The 15,255-nt window shown below is 39.6% G+C and overlaps 1 protein-coding gene across 2 annotated transcripts in view; it reads right to left on the bottom strand.

Moving 5' to 3' along the window:
- Window positions 1-15,255, bottom strand: part of GRIN3A (glutamate ionotropic receptor NMDA type subunit 3A) — a 142,867-nt gene that overhangs the window by 35,341 nt on the left and 92,271 nt on the right. For both annotated transcript variants that reach the window (XR_004590065.3, XM_034410622.3), the window contains exons 4-5: window positions 4,488-4,633; window positions 1,790-1,905 (exon numbers count right to left, since the gene is read on the bottom strand). Coding sequence is in view for 1 of the 2 variants with exons in the window: in XM_034410622.3 (XP_034266513.1) it covers window positions 1,790-1,905; window positions 4,488-4,633 (262 nt within the window). In the remaining variant the exon portion in view is untranslated. The remainder of the gene's footprint in view (window positions 1-1,789; window positions 1,906-4,487; window positions 4,634-15,255) is intronic.

Consider the following 15,255-nt stretch of genomic DNA (forward strand, 5'->3'; position numbering starts at 1 on the left):
ACACAAGAAATATAAAAATAAGTTCAAGTAGAGATTGGTTATAAAAAAAACGCAATAAAACAAGAGGATATGGGATCAAGGGTGAATGGATGCTGAACATATGTGGACTAAACACAAAAATAAAAGACCAGTATAAAAGAAACATATTGAGGTGATTTGATGATACCTTGAGAATATATGAGGCATGAATCAGAAAAGAAATATAAAAAGGAAGAGTGAATGGGTCAAGAGGAAGATGCTCCAGTAGTTTTGGTATTGCACCCAAGGCGCCTATTATTGTTGGCATTTCAACTGAGAAAGAGAGCCTCGGGTTTACACCAGTTAAAAAGAAGATGTCTATTAAGTGAATACATTCCAAAGAGCTCTGCGATTTTGCCAATGGGGATTTCTAATTGCTTGTATAACCACATGCCAATTCATGACTATTAGTGAAGTCCACTAAGTCCTTGCACAGAACTGGAAAAGACCAGGAGATCAGCAATTCCTGTATCATGTTTTGCATCTGAGAAATATGACATCGTTTTATATTAAGTGGTTCCCTTGTGTGTTTGGATATGCAAGAAATTACATTTAGTCAGCTTGGTTGGTTCACTCTAAGGGTTGTCTATTTGAACTAGGTAAGTGTTTTACAGAGTGGAACCAGTCATGCTGTAGAAAGTTAAAAGTCCATATTTGCCGGAAATAAGAACTGGGATATAAGTCATGACATTATTCTTTGCTTGCCTCCAATTTGGCAACCACAAAAGTATTCCTAGGCCTGCCTTCTTTCTTTCTTTCTTTCTTTCTTTCTTTCTTTCTTTCTTTCTTTCTTTCTTTCTTTCTTTCTTTCTTTCTTTCTTTCCTCCCTCCCTCCCTCCCTCCTTCCTCCCTCCCTCCTTCTTTCCTTCCTCCCTCGCTCCTTCCTTCCTCCCTCCCTCCCTCCCTCCCCCCTCCCTCCTTCCTTCCTTCCTCCTCACATAACTCTGAAAAGCAGCAACCACTGAATCATTATGCAGACCACTGAACCTCAGTATTCTTAACACTTCTTTCCTACCTTGTTATCCTACTGAACCAGAATAAATCACAGCATCGTAAAAGGAAGCTTTGCCTTCTTCATGGATGGCTTTTCCCTACTCTGGTCAATTTTTTCTTTGATTATGGATATAATTTTGTATTTAAATATACCGTGTTTCCCCCAAAATAAGACCCTGTCTTATATTTTTTTAAACCCCGAAATAAGTGCTTGGCCTTATTTTCGGGGAGGTCTTATTATTTTGGGGTGCATGGAGCAAGATGGGCCTCCTCTTGCTGTCTTACCTGATTTCCAGCTCTGCATTTAAATATTTTTTGGGGGAGGCTTATTTTAGCACATGCACTCAAAAGCCCGATTGGGCTTCTTATCAGGGGATGTATTATTTTCAGGGAAACAGGGTAGTAAGGTGCTTTGTGGGCCTGTTAGATGTAAAAGAAGGATAAACAGCTTGTGTGTTTTGTTTTGCTTTGAACCAAGGAGGGATTCCTAAGCAGTGAACGTCAAAAAGTAAGATTTAATTTGATTTTAATTTAAAATTGGAATTCAATTACTTGCTAGTATAAACAACATCATATAGTATTAATTAAATACAATTTATATGATTACTCCTCGGGATTTTTATTCTTTGACATTCTGCGACACTAACAACTACAATTTGGACTCCTTCCAAGGTTTTCAGTGCTTGGGCATCTCCCCACTCCCCACCGCTATAAAGGATATGTATACAAATAAATAAAATGGTCACATAAACCACAGTTTTAGAAAGTTGTTTCATACCTTCAATTGCAAATGGTTTTCCCACCGTCAAAAGTTTACAGTCCGCATCAATGGATACTTCATAATCCAGAAGGGCTTTGTCCATGATGAAGGCATCTAATTTCTCTGGATCCTGCCTAAAAAGGAAAATAGTCAACGAAGTGCAACAAACAAGAGTGATTAAGTTTTATCCATTTCTACAAGGCTTGCTGTTTCCAGATGGAAATTCTAGATTTCTAGAGAATTTTCCTTAATCCTAATAAAAATCAAAGCAAAATTTCATCCATGAGCCAATAAACATATGTAATCTGATGCTGGTGTCCTAGCCTGTCAACCAATTTACAGTATCTTTTTTTTTTTTTAACTTGGTGAAATGAAACATATAAGCCTTTTAAAAGCTAATGGATACATTTCAGCTAGAAACATTATTTTAAAAGCAGCAATCAGATTTAAAAAAAAAAAAACCAGTAATGTATTTTTTTTTTTTAAATCAACCTTTATCTGGTAATTTTTGAATAACAGCAAATTGATCTGTAAAACCTATGGAGCTTCAAAGGACCTTTGATGGACTGCAAAGTCTCCTCTGAGGATTTAGGTCAGATGACTTTCAGTCAACTTCGCTTGTTTATTCTGTTTTAACATCTACTTGCAACCCACACAGAGAAGGGCTAAGTAAAGTTTTGATGTGTGAAACCGTTCCTAGATTGGCTGTTTTATTTGTAGTACTTTTCCAAATCATTCCAAACAGGGATTTTTTTCCCCTTTTGGATAGCAGCCACACACTGGGTTGAAATTGTCCATTCTGATTCCAAGATCCCTTTCCTGATCATTCACTGCCAGCTCTGATCCCATTAATGTATGGGTGAAGTTGAAACTCTTTTGGGGCACTTTGTAATGCTATTGTACCCATTCTTCCAGCTGAAGGGATCATTTGGGAACTCTCTAGTTTGTTGAACATTCTGAGATCCAGCTGATCTCTTCACTAGTAGGACCAGCTCCACTATAAAGTTCTGTCTTTCATGATTACATTAAAAAAAAAAAAAGGCATATGCAGTGGGAGGCACCCACAGGGGGCATCAAATATAAGCAGATGACTGTTGTGGTCTTCCAGCAGCCTGTGGAGCTGGCAGTGGAGTCGGACAGTGAGGAGGCTGGGGAGGACCATGGGCCAGTCCTGGAGTCAGGGGAAGGCCTGGATGAGGGCTCTGTGTCGGGGGCAGAGATGGGGCCAGGGCCATCTGGGAGTGATGCGCGGACTCTGGAGCCTCCAGAGATGGATGGCAGAGAGGTAGAGGAACAGGAGGAGCCTGTTCCTAATGCATGTATGCGAAGAGCTGCCAGAAGGCAAGAGCAGCTAAAGCAAAAAGGACAACTCGGGAGTAAGGCCAGGAGATGATTGGCCCCTCCCAGAAGACTTAAAAGAGCAGCAACGGCTCTTGGGATGTTTGTAGGAAAGCAATGCTGCTACATTTGTTTCTTGTCGGTGTCTCTTGCTTCTGAACTTTGTGGGGTTTTGCCAAGAAAAGCCTTTGGCAGGGTGCCAAAGAAGACAAAGGTTGGTGATAAGACCGAAGGACTGTTTATGAAGAATTTGTTTTGGAATTAATTTGGACTAATCTGAGAATGAAGTAATTCTCAACTGTTCTAATAAAATATGTTTGTTTAGGACTGATTGTGTCTGGTAATAACTACTTGGGCCTAGGTCACAACAATGATTAAAAAAAAACACTCTGCCATTGCAATGGAAACTGTAGCCCTTTTCGTTTGTGAATTGTGATATTTCATGCACATATTAAAGAAGCAGGGTCCAGCTTATTTGAGGGACCATCTCACCCCACTGGGATTGGCCCGTACCACTTGTGCTGGCAGAGGAGACATGCTGTAGGCCCAGTCAGTACGATTAGTCTACCTGGTGGGGTCCAGGAGGAGGGCCTTCTCTGCTATGGCTCCTGCCTTCTAGAACATCTTGCCCTTGGATGTGAGGTTGGTCCCAACTCTCCTATCTTTTCATAAGGGCCTAAAGACGTGGCTCTTGCAGTTGGTTTGGAGCCCCAGTGGGTGAATGAAGGTGGTTGATTGAGTAATAAGAGATCCCACCTCCCCCCACTCTACCCCCGCCCTCCCCACATGTCCTTGGTTTTAATGTCTGGTTTTAACTTTTTATGTTTTAACTGAATGTGTAACTGTAAGCCGCTCGGGTTACCCTATGGTAAAACGGGCAGCCAATAAATTTTATAAATAAATAAAAAATAACAAATTGTGGTGGTACAATGCTCCAATGTTCATTTTGAGCAAAGCATCAGTTTCTGTGGACATCTCTGAATTCCAATGCTTATTGACTGGTCTTTGGAGAAGCTACGCTACGTTTCTGTGCACTCAGAAACATGGAGGGCCTATCTTTCTATTCATCGGCTGCCTTCCTGCTCTCATTGGCCTTTATGGGCATGTTAATCATATGTACTAGGATGAGGCACCTGCACAACTAAATCTGGGATAGGCAAATCTGTGGGCTGCAGATTGGTTTGAACCAAACTCTCAGCATCCTTTCCATTAGCCATTCCTTCATGGGCTGCTTGAAGCTGCAGCTCAGCGATAGCTGGAAAGCTCCAGCATGACAGACTGTCTCCATTAAGCTGGAATGCCAACCCAAAGGGAACCCAAGTCTTCTCCCTTGGCAGGACTTCGTTGATTTATCTCTAACCCCAAGAAGCCTACTTACTTCAAGTATTCCACTCCGTCGGGAGTTGCAGGTACGTTGAATCGTTTCATGTATTCATGCATATCTGGGAAGCTTTGCTTGAAATAATCTTCAGCGCTACTTTCTTTCACAGTTCCAAAGCGAAACCCCTGGGAAGGGTGATGCAGCTGAGGAGAAATGCCAAAACATTTTAAGAACAAAACAAAACCAGGAAGGATTTGTATGGCTTAGTTCCTTGAATTTCAGAGAGCCTTGTCCTCTCAGGCCATGTAAATGGATGAGAGTTATTTATCAATCCTTAGGGAATTACATGATTATGTATTTGTTAGATTTTTATCCCACTTTTCATGCAACAGCTCACGGTGGCATATATAGTATTCCTTCCTCCTACTTTAACCCAGAACAACTATCCTGAGATAGTTGTTGACTGGTTTAAAGCAGTGATGAAATCCAATTTTTTTTACTACCGGTTTTGTGGGCGTGGCTTGGTGGGCATGGTCTGATTTGGTGGGCGTGGCAGGGGAAGGATACTGCAAAATCTCCATTCCCTCCCCATTCCAGGGGAAGGCTACTACAAAATCTCCATTCCCTCCCCAATCCTAGGGGAAGGATATTGCAAAATCTCCATTCCCACCCCCTCTGGGGCCAGCCAGAGGTTCTATTTGCCGGTTCTTCGAACTACTCAAAATTTCCGCTACCGGTTCTCCAAACTGCTCAAAATTTCCGCTACCGGTTCTCCAGAACCTGTCAGAACCTGCTAAATTTCACCCCTGGTTTAAAGGCACTAAAGTAGCTCCCAAGCTTGAGGATGAATTTGAAACTGGATCTTCCAGCGGCTGCTCCAACAACTTAGCTACTCTATTATATTACAGCCTTTAAATGAGTTTCTGCTGATGGTTTCAATCAGAGTAGAGCTCAGCCTTAATAGATCATTAATTCTCCAGGTTAGAAAGATAAACCAATAATGTCAGAGCTGCCTAACCAGAATACCCAGTTTGAAACTCCTGATATTTTTTAAAAAACAGTTTATCATCTAAAACGGGTCTTATCTAATAGTTTATCATCTAAAACTTGGCAATTTTAAGACTTGTGGATTTCAACTCCCAGAATTCCTCAGCCAGTCATGGCAATTCCACCAATCTTAAAATTGCCAAGTTTGGAAACCCCTGAGCTAAAATATTGTGTCACATAGTTTAAAAAGGAAATGTTTTTTATTTGAAATTATTATACATTTACTGCAGAGATGGGTTTCAGCAGGTTCTGACCAGTTCTGGAAAACTGGTAGAGGAAATTTTAAGTAGTTTGGAGAACTGGTAGTAAAAAATTTGACTGGCCCCGCCCCCATCTATTCTCTGCCTCCCAAGTCCCAACTGATGAGGAGGAAATGGGGATTTTGCAGTATCCTTCCCTTGGCATGCCTATCAAGTCATGCCCACCAAGCTATGCCACGCCCACCAAACCACACCCACAGAACCGGTAGTAAAAATTTTTGAAACCCATCACTGATTTACTCATATGGTATTTAATTTTCTGATGTTTTTCTGTGTTCCTCATGTCATAATAGTGGACTAATATTTCCCATTTGTTTTGCAAAGGGGGTCATAGTTGGCTCTGGACTTGCAAAGAAGAGGTTTGGACATCACATGAGGTCTTAGCCAATGTTCCCATGCCTCCCAAATTTGGGGAATGGGAACCCCATGCATTGTTCAAGAACATTAGCACATACCTCCAAAATTCCAGTGGAATTTAATGTTCACCAGAGTTAACTGGAACATTAAAGTTTGAAACCTTATCACTTTTTCTCATTGTGTCTTAAAGATTAAGGCTATAAAGTAGCTTTTAAGGTGAAGAGCAAAACTTCTGTCTATTTTTTAATATTCAATGTCATTTATTCACTTGAGTGCCATTTGGAAAATAGATCTGTGACATAATTAGGCTAGTCATGGGCCTACTTCAATCTTCATTTTATAGTCAGAGTCATTATCACATTATCACACTTCTGCTATAGCTTAATTGAAGAAGGCCCTTAGGTTTTAGATATGTAACAAATCTTTGAAGGACACTTCAAAATAACCCAAATTGCCACTAACTATGCAGATGTTCAAAGATACTCCGCTTAAGAGAAGAATGTCTTCCCACCTTTCTAAACGCATACACAGCTTGGAGTGATGAGGTTAAATATCTGTTAAAATGGTAAAACTAATGAAACAGAAAATAGATTGAGAACAAACTTAAGGTAAAAATATTACTAATTTTCAGAAAATAGCTTCAAATAAGACCAGTGGAGCTTCCTTAGGAAAGAAGTTCCACAGTTTGAGTAAGACTACTACTGACAGACTATAAATACGAAAGACCTAAATACTAAATACTTTAAAGACCATAAATATAATAAGTAGAGCAAATAATGACTTTCAGTCAAATAAGCTTTTATCGCTTGTTTCAGAAATGAATGAATTAAATGCATTTACATATTACTATACCTCAATGCGGATGTTTTGTGGTGATACCACAAATTTAAATAAAACAATAACACAAACCAGCACTTGTCAGAGAATAAGCAGTCCTTTTAAATACGTTTTATGGTAACTTCCTAATACAGAAATTCAGGGCTTGGATCCCACTGTTTAATATCCTCCTGTCTAATACTGTAGAGCAATTCACTTGCCAACCTTATACAATAATGCAATTAAAAATGGGCTTGAGGTAGGTCTAAGCCAAGTGTCTCTATAAAATAAATGTTGGTGTGAATTTGGATGAGAAAAGGGAATGGCCCATTGCGGGGGCTAATGAAAGGATGGATGGATCTAATTTCCCATCCATATTCCTGGATAGAGCCATATTCATAGACTGAATATTAGGATGGACATAATTTTATCTTCAGCACTAAAATAATACAGTAGATGCTTCCTGAGAAGTAAAACAGTGGCCAATATTTGTGCTTCAAGGCCCCATCTGACCCATGCCTTGTATATAATGAATGCCATTACACCGCCAAAGGATGCTAACCTATAGCTTGCTAAAGTTAGATACAATTAGTTGGGTCTATACAGCACACTTGAGAGTTTCTTGATGTAGTGGTTAAAGCACTATGGGACTGTGAGTTCCAGTTTTGCCTTAAGCACAATACCAACTGGGTGATCTTGGGCCAGACCCTCTCTCTCAGCCCTAGGAAGCAGGCAATGGCAAACCATTTCTGAAAATCCTTGCCAAGAAAACTCCAGGCAGTCTCCCAGAATAGAACATGATTGAACAAGGAAAAAAATGCAGCACACTAAACCTAAAGGAAATAATAATATTAAGGCTTATCAGGATGCACGAGTTAAATTATTCTGGATCAGAATTCGGGAAGCTGCAGCCCCCAAAATAGGAGAGGTGGATTCCAAGAATAGCTACAACATCTGTAGTGATTTCCTCCTCCTAAGTCCGCAGGCATTCCCCTATTTTTAATATCCGCAGCTGAATCTGTGATAGGAAAGGCAGAGCGAGGGGGGGATGACTCTGAGATTACATCAAGGCTGTGAGTTATGGCATTTCACCTGAACAAGTGATTTCCACACATGGAATCCATATCCGCGGGTAATGGGTCTCTTTTGTAGGAATGTTGCTTGATTTCTCAACTGTTGGCAACATATGTGAAGTCTCTCCACTGAACGTATTTGCCCAATTAGTGCCCGAGCATTTGAAATTTAGAGAGCATGATATGGGGACTCTCACAAAATAGTTGCCATGGTGACTAGCAACACAAACACTCATTCACCAGATGATGGCAAACACAAGGTCAATCTGGCTAGCTTTTGAGGATATTGTCAGCCACCTAGCCTTATTTCTGTGACCCTCTCCCCTGAAGCCATTCCCCTTACCAAACAGAGCACTAAATTGCAGCCCCCACCCCAATTTAATTGTATCAAGAGAAGCTCTGATATATATATTTCTTTATCAGCAAAATATAAATTTGGTATAAAATCGTTTGTCGTGAATGCGACTGCTTGAGGGCTCCTGGATTGGAGCTGAAAGGCGAAAGGAAGCAGAATGCCCCCTCCCACATGCTGGGGTAGACCAGGTGTCTCGATAGAAAAACACTTAATTTTTCCCCTGGCTCAAACTGATGAAGGGAAGAGAACTTGTGACTCAGAAGGTTAATTCAACTGACTAACATGCAGGAAGCCCAAGTTCGAATCCGAGTAAGGGTATGGCTAGCTGATGAAAGCTAAAAAGCTTGAAATAGATCTATACCCTTTATTTCTTTATCAACAAAATATAAATTTGGTATAAAATGGTTCATCGTGAATGCAAATGCTTGAGGGCTCCTGGATTGGAGCTGAAAGGCGAAAGGGAGCAGAATGCCACCTCCCACATGTTGGGGTAGACCAGGTGTCTTGGTAAAACACTTAATATATATATTAAGTGTGATATATATATATGATCCTTCAAGTGTTTTGGAAACAATTATATTTAGGATTGGTACTGGAAGCATCATGCCAACTTCCTAATTATTATTTTAATTATAGGATAAGTCGTTACCACCACCACCAGATGAGACACGCAGGGGGGCTCAGGAAATGGTCAGCTTTAAGTGTGATCATTTCCACTGCAGACAGTCCACAATGGCCCCGCGATTCATACAGATCTGTTTTTGCTTTAGTTAAGACAGGGTTGACCCCCTCTTGACAAATGAGAGCAAAGGGAAGATTTTGAGGCTTCTAATTTGCCAATACAATTTTATATAAATCAAGAAACTGCACCCAAGCAAATAAAGCACCGCAATGGGTTCATCTCAAGACATTGCTGCAATTTTTGATAACCAAAAAGCATCTCCAGAATTAGCTTTAATTTAATCTAAAGTTGAGCCAGAGCAAAGTGGATGATTTTCCCCACAACACCACAGTGGGGCGCTAGTGGCTACTCAGGTTTTCTTGGGGACATACAGCCCACTGCTTCAGAAACTTGGCAAGAGAGGTTTTCATTGCAGTGGGTTACTTACTGATTCCCTCTGATTAAATCTAACCGCAGTGAAATGCTGCAGATTTGTCTCTCGCCCCAAGACAACTATTGTCTTGGGAAAAAGTAGATAGGGTGCCCTCAGCTCTGATAAAATCTGTGGAATTAGCATGCACTGCTGTAAGAAATCAAACAGAAGGAAGTTTGTACTATAGCAGAGATCCATTTTTCATTGTGTCTGTGGCAAAGAGAGCCAGCTTTCTTCCTGGCAGCAATCTAAATATGGATTATTGAATAAATCAACCCAGACCTCTCACTCAAGGCACAAATGGCCAGGATCAAATTATCCTACTTTGGATATATTATCTGAAGACCTAGTTTTCTGGAGAAAGCTCTAATTCTGGGAAAGGTGGAAGGAAAGAGAAGAGGAGGATGACCAGCAGCCAAATGGATGGACTCAGTTATAGTAATTAATAGTCACCATTGAAATACTTGGAAGACCAGGTTAGGGACTGATCTTCAGGGAGAGAATCTGTGTATTTGATAACCACTTGATATCATATAATCAATCGATAATCCCTATTCCTCATTTCTACAGATGCTGTTTAGCCTTGGATACGTTGAAGTGTAATTCTTCCTGACTTTGTGGATGCAATTTGGGGGAAGAGAAGGACAACTTTTTTTAACAGGTGTAGCCCTTAACATGATAATATTTATGGAAAATATTCCAGAATATCTGTGGAAAATATTACAGCAAGCTATGAAGGTGCAGTTGTAGAATTGGTAATTCTCCCAATTCCTTCTATTTTTATTTTAAAAAAATTGTGCTATCTTGGCAGCAGCTACAAAGGCTGTTTTGCCACTGAAATGATTTATAACAGGTGAATTTGAGATTAGATTAACAAATTCTACATTGCAGCCCTTTCCATGTGTAAGATTCCAGAGTGATTTTCCAAAATGTACTTATTTTAACAAACCGGTAAAGTAAGTAAGTAAGTTTATTGCTGTAACTGGAGGCCATAATATAAGAGTAAATTAAGTACATTTTGTAAAAACATCTGCCAGGGTGGGAATATCACCCATGAAGCCTGTGATCTCCAGGAACACAAGGAAGCATACATAAAACTCCCTCTTTCAGTTTTTCTGCAAAACAACCACTATATAAAGTAGCTTCTAATAAGCTGCTAGTAAACTTGTATAGGCTTCCATAGGTATGACCATGCATTACTTGGACCCTAAACATCTTAGATGCTGCATGACCAATAAAATGGCAGCATGATCTCCCCCCTGGTCCAATTTTGGAAAAATAACAGGTATTTTGGCGAAGTGTTAATATTGCAGTTGTAAGCATAGTAATCTGTGTATGGAGCAAAATCCCTGTGTTTTGTATGCTTTGCTCTTTCAGAATAAAGAGCAGGAGTGGCCTACTTTTGGATGGAATCTGAAAGTACAGTGCTCTGGATGAAAAAAATATATTCAAATATGCCATTACATATTAGTTTAAGCTAAATGTAAATTAGTTCACATTTAGAACAGATGGCAGCCAGGCCTGGAGGGATATATATATATATATATATTCACATCCATATATTTGCTCTCCTTCCTTCCACCCTTCCTAGTACAACTGGTAGAAACTGAAAATTTCTGCAAATCCTTCCTCCTCCTTTTCCTCCTCCTTCTCCTCCCTCCCCCCAGAATTGGGAGGAACACACATCTTTCTTCAGATATTAGGATGAATGGTTGGAGACACTAACTATTATGCCTCAACAGCAGAGGTGGGTTCTACCTACCTTTACTACCGGTTTGCAATGGGGCTGTGCGCGTGCGCTCTTCTGCGCATGCGCAGAAGCGTTCTGATGACATCGGGGTCGGTGGGCGGAGCCTCACAATAGCCAGTTTTACTATTGGTTCTATAGAACCGGTCTGAATGGGGAGCAACCCACCACTGCTCAATAGCCAATAGATGATAACAAATGTCAGTGTCCCTTCACTCCCTTCTGTAGCTTTAAAATCTAGCTGTTTCATATATTTGGAACATCAAGATTCCCCCCCCCCCAGATTCTGAAATGATGGAACTTGGAATGGGCAGATAGCGGCTCTCTTACTCTGTCGGAAAACTGGCCAGACCAGAATGGAGTGGCTGGAGTCACTGAGCACAATATGTTCGCTCCACATATGGAGCACAGCATGTCTTCCATTCCATGCACAGCTCTATATAGTCAAGAGTTGCTGCTCAGCTCTTTTATTAGTCTAATTTAAACCACAATTTCTTCATTGCTGAATATTTTATGTAGATTTTAATTCTGGGGGAAAAAAAATAGAACCAACATTTTGCTCTCCTGGAGGGAAGAGAGAAATCAGTGGTACTTCCTGCCTTTCATTATCCCCTTGTCCTTGATCACTCCTAGCCCATTTAACAACCTGATTTAGCCAATCTCATAACCTTTGAAGGGATTTATAGCATTAATCTGTTTCTCTTTTAAATATATTGTTTTGCAAGGGCTCCGGCTGTGGATTTTTAATTAAGGTACTTCACCCATCGTGTGAGGCAATTTGCATGCTGGCCAAAAATAGTTAAGAAAAATCATATTTTTTATCATGAAGACTGTGATCCAGACAGCCATGGACCTTTGATAATTATAAGAGAGAGGTTGAATGTTTTGTTTTCAAAATGTGGTCTGCCCTACATCATGTCACATTTCTCTCTCTCTTTCTCTTTCTTTCTTTCTCTTTCTCTCACTCCCTCTCTCTCTCTTTCTCTCTCTCTCTCTCTTTCTCTCTCTCTCTCTCTCCCCCCTCCCTCTCTCTCTTTGTGATATAACGGAGATTAAAGGCAGACACACATACAAAATCCCTTCGTTTTTTGAATCCACTATTACTGTACCTCTCTTCTTGATTGTTTAATGAGACAATTTCTCTTTTATTCCTTACTCAGTTCTAAAAGGGATGCAACAAGTACTCCAAGATGATCCATTGGAATGCAGAAAGAAATATTATATCTGTTTATATCTTTCATCTTTGTAGTTTATGTTTTTGGGGTATGCTTTGTGTACACCCCCAAATGGGTGCACAAATGTTTGCACCCTCCCCCAAATACATGTATATTATAAAATGTTGAATATATATATGTGTGTGTGTGTGTGTGTGTGTATAACAAAGCATAAATATACATGTATTTGGGGTATGCACGCAAACATTTTATACTGATCAGAGTGCACAATTAAAAAAAAAGGTAGAGATGCTACTGTTCTATGAGAGGCAAGGGCAGAAAAATCTTCTTTAGAACAATCTAAACTCCTGGAGATTTTAGAAAACATTTTCATGTAGTGTTCTTGAGTGATTGGTCATTACCAATTCCATAGTCCTGATATTCTTTGGAGTTTCCCCTGCAGCGTGTAGCTTTAAGAGTCAGTGTAGAATGAACCATTTTTGAATTTTTATTGCAGTCTAATGATCTGTAGAAATTATTATGCCTATGTTGCCTGCTAGGAAAAAAAGAGCACTGCTCCTTATTCCTATATATCAGGAGTTGTGTGGAGTTGCATACATTCTTAGAGAATAAATCCAGAATGAGGGCAAGCCCTTCTTCTATGTATCAACCAAAAATGCTCCTAATAATCTCTGTTTCTTGACACTGTTGAAATTTATTTTTCAGCCACTGTCAAGTCACACTTTTAAACGGAGATATTTGGGAGTGATATAAGTAGCGCTATTACTGGTTCACCTAGTCTGTTATGCTACTCTCATAGCAGTGAGCCAGATGTTCAGCCGCACTATTTACTTCACAGCTACCAATCTGAGGCCAAATTAAGAGGACTTTAAATGAATCTTTGCATTTAACATGCAAGTATTTCTAGCAAGTATTTTTAAGTGCACCGCTTGGAGCTGGTGAAGTTGATAAATATTAATATTGACATCCATGATAGAAGATGTCTTTTCTTAGCAAATGCCAACTTGAAAGGAGAGATATTTTGAGAAATACAGCAAGGGAAGAAAAATTTACCACCGTCACATTTTCAGTAATTATCATCAACCTCCCTCCAACCAATATTATTTTCACATTTGACATAAGGATATATTCAATATGTATCTAATTTAGTCTGTAGAAAAAAACTGGTTCTTAATTATATTCTATTCTTGCAAGATCCAACTAGGGTCGGTCAAAACCAGAGGTTTACTCTTCCGAGAATTCAGACGTGTGCTGGAGCCCATCCTCAGGGAACTTCTCTCTACCAGAATGTGTGCTTTGGGCTATTCTATACATCATATTTATGCGGTACCTTCCTATTGGTTGATTGGTGTGTTGATAGCTGGTGATTGGCTGTTGTTTCCTTGTGCTGCCAAGTTCTAGGCTCTTAAGTATCTGATAAACTGGTAGTAAATCAGCACTCCTGTTGACTGATCAATACATGTAGTTTTTCTCATAGATAATTCACCTGCAATTTTCTGAATTGAAAATTAACTTGTCCCTCGTACCATCAGTAACTGTAGACTATTCCTCTACTAACAGAGAAATTGACATGCTTGATTTGCTAGTGTCACTACTGTGGAATTTTCAAGTAGCTCTTCTGGTACAAAATATTTCACCTGATTAACTTAAGAATGTTACTACACATCCTAGTGATGTGCTCCTAATGTAATAAGCTTCTTGATTCTGGAAACTGAGCTACCGATCTTGTCTAAAATTGCTTCCCAAATAACAGTGACAGATAATAGTCTTAATTGGTGTTTGTGTCCATTTTGATTCTCCAGAATGTTAATCTTGAACTCATTTACCATCTTTCATTCCTTTAGATCCTTATCTGAATTTAGATTGCTTTTTTCTGGGTTACCGCTATACTTTTCAGTTCACTTACCATTTAATTGCCAGAATACACCATTTTTAGAAGCCCACTAGAAAGCATTTTTTTTCAAATATTTTCCTAGCCTGATGTTTTCTTATTAGTCATACAGAGGAATATGGAAAATTATAATTTTACAACATCTAGAGAGGCATGACTTAATGAAAGCTATCCACTTGCACATAGGATGCATGTATTTATTTAGAACAGAATAGAATAGATTTTTTTATTGGGCAAGTGTGATTGGACACACAAGGAATTTGTCTTGGTGCATATGCTCTCAGTGTACATAAAAGAAAAGATACGTTCATCAAGAATCATAATGTACAACACTTAATGATAGTCATAGGGTACAAATAAGCAATCAGGAAACAATATAAATATAAATCGTAAGAATCCATTTATACATATATACATATATACATACACACACACACACACACATATATGTACGTATGTATATGTATATATGTATAAATGGATCCTTACGATTTAAATTGATATTGTTTCCTGATTGCTTTATATATGTATATAAAGTGTTTTTCTATTGAAGCACCTGGTCTACCCCAATATGGAAGGGAGCATACTGCTTCCCTTTCGCCTTTCAGCTCCTTTATTTCTTTATCAGCAAATATAAATTTGGTATTTTATATATGTAGGTCTTTGGTTATTCGTGTTTTCTCCCGCGTAAAATTGGAGGTTTCTTGGCAACGTTTCGACGAAGCCTCATTCGTCATCTTCAGGCTGGTGTTCTCGGCTTTGTGCTTCTAGGAGCAATGTGTGTGATCGCAGCTGTTTCTTCCTTTTAACTGCCAGTGGGGGTGTGAACTGATTGGGTGGGAGCTTGGCTGTGTTCTGATTGGGCGGAGGTGTGTTCTGATTGGTTGGGGGTTTGGCTGTGCTCTGATTGGATGGGGGGTTGGCTGTGCTCTGATTGGCTGGGTGTGTGTTCTGTTTAGATGGGGGCTTGGTTGTGCTCGGGTTAGTCTGAGTAGCAGGGGGATTTGAGC

Source organism: Pantherophis guttatus, chromosome 2 (genome assembly GCF_059756535.1).
Source record: "Pantherophis guttatus breed Tessera chromosome 2, ASM5975653v1, whole genome shotgun sequence".
Lineage (NCBI taxonomy): Eukaryota > Metazoa > Chordata > Lepidosauria > Squamata > Colubridae > Pantherophis > Pantherophis guttatus.